Raw genomic sequence first — 7,584 nt, 5'->3', positions numbered from 1 at the left:
TCAAATTCATGTATGATTATGAGCACAAGAATTGAAAACTCGTCCCATTGAATTTGCTCCATTCTCATTCCCTTAAGAGAATATGATAGCAACATGTGATAAGTCTGAAAGAAGACAAAATTATTACCGTGAAGGTATCAATGGATGTGGACGTGGCAATAAACGAAATTATAATCGGCATCATTGTGATAATGAGAATAATAAGGATTCTCAAAATAATCCTTCACTCTGTGAAAGTAATATTTGTCATCGATTTGACGTGAGATTATATAAAGCACATAGAGATGATTATGGTCAATTCATGATGTGAATGTGACAATATCTGATTTATGAATACATATTCATTCTTGGAAGAATATGAACGTGCTAGTGGTAATGAATATACCACACTCACATCTAGAAGGAGGTTTGAGATGATATAAGAAAATAATGTCATTATTATGACATGAATGGTCATTGGTCACGTACTTATTGAACGCCAAAATATTTTGGTAATGTGACTATTAAAGAATAACATTAATGCAAGAAACATATCTTGCATATAATTTGACCATAACCATAATGGTATAACTTTCTCTTTAAAAGAGATATTCACCATATGGATGTTGATGAATATGTGGTAGTACAAAATTAATTGAGAGCTCTGGAAGAGCCAATTATTACTATTTGGAGGAACAAAATTAAGTATCAATAAGGCATTATGTTGTAGTAAGTCTCAAAGAAACTTAATTGAGTTTCTAAAGTATTCACGAAAGCGGTTAGTCATACTGAGACTATAAATAAAGGAAAGATTTAATATCTTCTATTACTACAACTTGTAGCGGGATAATATGTATGTGAAAAGCTACCCGCTTTATTCTCCAGTTTATACTACACAAACAAAAGAATGCCACAATAAAGAGAAGTTTATTGATATAAAAATTCATATCATAATAAACTTGGAGTTTATTGATAATTGCACACGTCATGGTGTAAATCTGAAGTTTATCAATATTGATAATTTATTCAGTTGGCATATTACCCATATCAATTTAAGTATGATGTGCAAAAATAAAAGAGAATTCACATGGGTAAATATTAAAGAACTAGAAAGTTCTTTACGAATTCTCTTATGTTGCATGTTCTCATTAATTGATATACCAACTAAAATTGGGATTGAATCCCATGAATGCTGAAAATATCAAAGGTGAATATGAGCCCATTCACCTGCCATGTATACCACATAAGATGCATCTATGAGATGGTTACATGTGCGATTATTAATAACCCGCAACATGGTGTTTTGCGAGGTAACTTGCTCAATAATTTAATTTCGAGCATAATTTCCAGATTTTCTATTCAAGAAGTTCATCTTGATAAGTTGGTTTAAATCACAGTTGGTTTAGCAAAATAATTTATTAAGTGCCTCTACTTAATAGCTAAATAATTGCTTATGAGAACAAAGTTATCTATATCAGTTTGATATACGTTATATACCAAAGTATATTATTTTCTCCCCTCACAAGTGGTTGAGGGTCAGGAACCAGATAATTCCATCTTATTATTATTGATGTGCGGTGTATATTTTGATTAACACCATAACGCACAAGGTGGATTCTCAATGTTGAGGTAACAAGTTAGTTTTTCTAACATGAGGGGGAGACATGATAAACAGTTGAGAAAAAGTTACGTGGAATGAATTATCATTTGTACATCTAGATCCTCGAATAAGATAATATGAACTTGAAGTTCATAAAAGGATAATTCATTTGCAATATATTGCAAAGCATGCCAGACGCATTTGCTGGCCCAAAGAAAGTAACTATATTCTCATTGCAAATGCTCCTATTAAATCCTAGAAGGACAAAGTCTATTGTACGGTTGAAGCGTATAGACAAATCGATTTCAAATAAACTTCTTGATAAAGAAGATGAGCAAATGATCTAAATGATCATAACAAAGGAGGCAAGTGATCTAGAAGATCACATGACATAACACTTCATAAAATCTCAGGAGAGATTCAGGTACCGGAAAATATAAATGAAGAGATCTCTATGTTATGTCTTTATGAAAAAAAGGAGGTTGGAACCAATATAAAATATTCGTCGACGACATCTATGAAAACGCTAAGTATAGATGAGAATTTTAAGTCTGTCGAATACAGACACAAAAATATTGGCCAAATAGAAGAGACACAATTCAAATAGAATTGGTTTCATATGAAAGACGTGTAGTTTTGAACATGTAGTTCAAACACTTGAAAGTATAAAGTCAATGGTATGTGCAATCAGTTTTCGATATCTTATATGTCTAGCATGACATGAAAACTTGATATGCATCTAAAGTCTATTATATGGCTTATATGACTTAACATTCCCTGAAGGATTTAAATTGCTTAAAGCATATAGATTCATGGTCATGAAGTACTACATCCTCAGTGCAGTTTGTGCACAAATGTATCTTGCTATAACTATATGCATGATAATATGATAGCAAGAGTTTTCACCTCTATGTGAAGATATTGAACTGACGATTCCAACAAGATTATATGAAGACAATTCATCTCTATCAAGAATGATGATTTCAAGGTGCAATATATTCATTCAAGTTAATATGGCTGATTTGTCATCAAATCTCTACCAAAGATCTTTTGAAGATGGTGCACAAGATTGGAATGTAAATGCTCAAGGATGTGAATTGATGCTCTCATCAGGGGGAGTTAATACGCGTTGTACTCTTTTTCCCTTACAAGGTTTTGTCCCACTGGGTTTTCCTTGCAAGGTTTTTAACGAGGCAACCAAAAGGCGTATTGTTAGATACGTGTACCCTTTTTCCTTCTCTAGAATTTTTTCCCCACTAGGTTTTATTTTAGTTAAGGTTTTAACGAGGCACATTATCTGTTGAATAGACATTCAAGGGGGAGTGTTATAAATAGAAATGTAATTATGGTGAATATCTATATTTAGAGAGATTCTAGGGTTCATTGCTTGGTGACTAAGTCACTCTCTCCCTATAAATAGATGGTTCTATTCCATTGTAATTCATCCCATATCAATAAGAATTCTCTCTCTGCTTTTCTCTGCAATACACTTCATTTATTGTTTTATAACAATGACGAGATTTTCAGAATTACTTGCATTATTACAAGGTTTACGTATAACAAAGAAAAAATAACTTATACTACCGCGAATTACTTGCAATTTTACAAGGTTTATGTATAACGAAGAAAAAATAACTTATACTACCACTTAAAGTTGATGTGAAATTACATGTTGTATTTGCTCTACTCGAGCATAATAATCCTTTATATCTATATATATTTGATGGTTGTAAATTATTTATCTTTAATGTGAACATGTCGAAGATCAGTCGGTCTTACCAAGAGGCCTACAAAGTTGTCGACGGCTCACAAAATGTGAAAATTAAATTTTTATAACGCCAACACAGATAGCATATTCGCCAAGCTCTAATTGGTAGCTAAAAGTATATTTATTTTCTTTTTTAAAACTGCAATTTTTTGTAGATTGATGTGTTAATTAGTCGAAAAAGGAAATGTAATTGTGAGCTGCAAGGGAAGTAATTTTACTGATTTGAAAAGAAAAAAAGAGAGAATAAATTACTCAGAAGCAGAAGCATATACAGAAAATTAATATCAAGAGTTCAAGACCACAATATACTTATTAGTAATTTTATGTATAATACTACCGCTTATCGATTCCTAAAAGGAAAATAAACAATTACTAACATTGTTCCATTCTCCTTCACCATAGTAGTTTTACCATTATCTTCATAACTCTTTCATTGTGTATATCTAACCAAATCTAAAATAGAAAGTAAATATTTTAATTATATAATTTGAAAATTTTAAATAAAGTCTCTACTAATAAATAAGTAAATTATTATTCTTTTCAATAATATTGCTTGCAAGGTAAACATATACATGTCCGTTTTTCATAATTTGATGATTAAAATCACATTTAAAAAAAAATCAAACATAAATTGTTGTTCTAATAAAAATGTTTACCCTAAAATCCGAGTAACAATTAAACTTGTATTGTAGTTTTAAAGATATGTGATTTAATCTAATACTAATTGATGAACAAAGAATCTAATGTATAAATCAAAGAGTAAGGTAAGTCAAACCAATCGTGTAAGCAGACCTCGACCTTGAGCAATGGCGACCTCGAGGTAGGTGGATGAGAACAATAAAATAATAAGGCAAATAAGATGATTCAGATGCATAGTAGGCAAGAAGGTGAAAATGTATATTCTCTTGTCAATGATTCATGCGTTACAAATGATTGAGTCCCCTTTATATAGTAAGGGAATCCTAAATAAGGTACAATTCTAATTGTAGTAGGAAATCTTATTATACAGCTGGCTAACTGCCTACTGCCTAGTACAAATCCGTTCCGGAATTTACGCCATGATCTTAGGGCCACCGCGGGAATCTCACTCTTTCTGTTATAGAACCATAACGGTATATCTCGAGGTTGGTCATACTCGGCCCCGGTGTTCATCGAGCGCTTCGATCTTCGAGTTCTGCCATCAGGCTCGAGCCCGTTCCATATTGAACTTGTTATCGACGCGACCCCTCGAGATTATAAAATGGGGACACATGATTTTGACAGTATACAACAAACAAAAATACTTTTAATGATTTGACCAAATACAATCTATTAGAATCAGTTCAAATAATTTTTTTTATTAGTTTGTTGGATAAGGATGACACTGCTGGTAGTAGCTACAACTTGAGTGTCCCTTTTTATAATAGCAATATTTTATCAGATAATTATTACTCATACATATATTATATTGTATATCCTTTAAAAAAAAACAAATAAATTTATACATTATACCCTTCTGAAAATATCGGAAAGATATTTAGGCAGAATTCTCTGTTATAATATTCTCAAAAGAGTAATAAAAGGGAGAAAGCAAATGTTAAACTGCGGAAATCTTCCACTATACGAAAGCGGGTTGTTAAGAAAATTCTCACGCATCTTTTCCTTACTGATCACAACCGCACTCAGCCATTCTCCGCCTTAACTCCACCACTTTACCTCACCGGAGACCACCGCATCACCACCGGACAAACCATGAATTGACACTATTGCCCCTCCCCTCAAAACAAAAACAAAAAAACAAAAAAACTGCCAAATCGCATGGGCGCATCATTATCTAACCTGACGGAAAACGGGTCAGCCAACGGCAGACCAGGGCTTGGTGACATACCGGAAAGTTGCGTGGCTTGCGTTTTCATGTACCTAACGCCGCCGGAGATTTGTAACCTTGCACGGCTCAATCGTGCTTTTCGTGGTGCCGCTTCTTCAGACGCTGTTTGGGAATCTAAACTTCCTTGTAATTACCACCAACTGCTCGACCTTTTGCCTCAACAAAATTACGAGGGTCTCTGTAAGAAAGACATTTTTGCTCTCCTCGCTCGTTCCGTCCCGTTTGATGATGGCAATAAGGCATGTTGATATTTTTGTGATGTTCCTTATTTCTGCTGACATTTGTTTCTAAAGGATTTTCTGCGTTTTCCTGTAAGAAATAATTTATAAATGGGGGTTTTGGGTCAAAATTGATGCTGGTGCTACTCTGTAGTTGTCATTTGATGCTTTAGCTGATATATATTATTATATGTAGTATTCAAGTTTAGTTTTCAAGTTGAACTGAAGTGCTACCACCAAAGATTGTGGTTGGGTGGTAAATATCCCTCCATCCTTAACCAGATTTGGGTTTGAGCCTGGAATGGAGTTGCCTTGTTAGGGATTGCTTAATTCCAGTGCGAATCCAGATTAGGTGTGCCCCAAAGTAGGTAAGGGGCGCAGGCTGGAAAACCACAAAAATAAAATAAGACATAAAGTGGTGTTATTTGTTGTGGTTAATATTCGTTTTTTTTGCTGCTCCTTTTTTCCCATTTTTTTCCTGACCTAATGGGTAAGTGGTGTTGGCTAACGATAAGTATGGTTTTCCCTAAATTGATAAAGGTTGTGCCTAGGCCAGCTTGCTATGACTATGAGTTTTTGAGTGCGGTATTTTTCAATTATGTTCATTTGCTTGTATGGGGAGGGATTATGAAATGTAAAGTTACCACTGCTTAATTTCTCTGTCTGTACTGTTCACCTCAGTCTTGCACTTGAGGTCTGGGAAAGAAAGTTTGAGGAAAATAAGTTGATCTTGTTGCAGTTGAATTTGGTGTGTATTTATGAGTTCAATTTTAGTACAATGTTTTGGTGTGATGTTTGATCTCACTAAGATGTATGTTCTTGATGGGCGAGAATGCAGGAAGTATGGTTGGACAGAATAAGTGGAAGGATTTGCATGTCGATATCCTCGAAAGCGATGTCGATAACTGGTATGGAAGACAGGAGACACTGGAACTGGTTTCCTACAGAAGAATCAAGGTTAGATTAAAACCATGTGTAACAATGTCGTTTAAGCTTATTGCTGCAGTTATGATCTGATTTTGAAGTTTTGAACTGGTTGGATATCCGCTTCTGAAATGATATTAGTAGCTATTTTTTCCCAATGAGTTGGGCTACGTATGTATTTTGGGATTTTCCCATTTCCCATGCATCACATGATAAAATTATTATGAGCAATACATGTTAAAATAAGTTTAGGTTTCTTTTTTATGTTTTATTTGATTTTTGCAAATTATTGGTGGTATCAGGCCAGCTTATGCAGACCTCAACTAATCCACTGACCACTGAGCTACCTATTTAGCCCACAAGCATAGGTTGCCAAGGTAAGCATGCCTACTAAGATTGGAGCAGACCAAGTGTTGTAGAAGGAATCCGGACCTAAACTTTCCAAGTTGTTTCTCCCTGCCTCAATCACTAGGCCATTCTCTTGGGGACATGTGAAAAAGAGGTTTATGTATTCACCCAGAGGCGAAAATGGACAAAAACAAACTCAATTTCACTTTCAGCCTTCTCTCTAAACCCGACAGTGCTGGAGTGGATTTTTAAGTGGAAAATTCTCTGATTTACTTGCCAGTATATGGTGTTGACACCGCTTGTACAATACCCTCAGTTTTTATGCCTGATTAGAGTTATTAGTGGGTTGCTTTCTTCATCTTTTTTTTACCAGATGAGCTTGTACTTCGTGATGAGTTCTAAGTGCAAATTTTGACTGATTTAGCATCTTTTTCTGCAAATGCGACAAAAAATTATTTCCATTTTAGGTAATGATACCTCTTCCAATTCGTGTTTGAACGAGATACCTGATGTGTATTAGTTGCATCTATGGGAAAATGGCTGTTATGATGTCATATTCAGATTTATGTTATTGAATATGTCATTGTGTTTAAAATCCATAACTGAGAATCGGATAAATTAAGAACACTAAGATTTTAATGGAAGTGCCTTAACTGATGTTTAAAGACTGGAAATGTGCCTGGTGTTTGGCAACTCACTTCTGTAGCAATTGAAGCCTTGAACTTGTCAGGCCTGCTCTGTGGTATAAAGCACCAAGTCAATCCCTTAATTAATTTTTTCTAGCAAAATGTACGATCAGTCTTAACTCGTAATCTTATTTACTTACTGGTGTAGCTAGAAGCAGCATGTAAAACTATGGTATATGCGAGTGTTTTTGTGT

General features: G+C 34.3%; 1 protein-coding gene across 1 annotated transcript in view; it reads left to right on the top strand.

Annotated features, from left to right (window-relative positions):
• Nucleotides 1-4,873: 4,873 nt before the first annotated feature.
• LOC109206092 (F-box protein PP2-A15-like) overlaps nucleotides 4,874-7,584 on the top strand; it is a 3,658-nt gene continuing 947 nt past the window's right edge. The window contains exons 1-2 of the mRNA XM_019368861.1: nucleotides 4,874-5,453; nucleotides 6,271-6,389. Coding sequence (XP_019224406.1) covers nucleotides 5,145-5,453; nucleotides 6,271-6,389 — 428 coding nt within the window. The 5' untranslated portion in view covers nucleotides 4,874-5,144. The remainder of the gene's footprint in view (nucleotides 5,454-6,270; nucleotides 6,390-7,584) is intronic.

The sequence above is a fragment of the Nicotiana attenuata genome, unplaced genomic scaffold (assembly GCF_001879085.1).
Source record: "Nicotiana attenuata strain UT unplaced genomic scaffold, NIATTr2, whole genome shotgun sequence".
Lineage (NCBI taxonomy): Eukaryota > Viridiplantae > Streptophyta > Magnoliopsida > Solanales > Solanaceae > Nicotiana > Nicotiana attenuata.
This window is presented reverse-complemented; position numbering and strand designations above follow the sequence as displayed.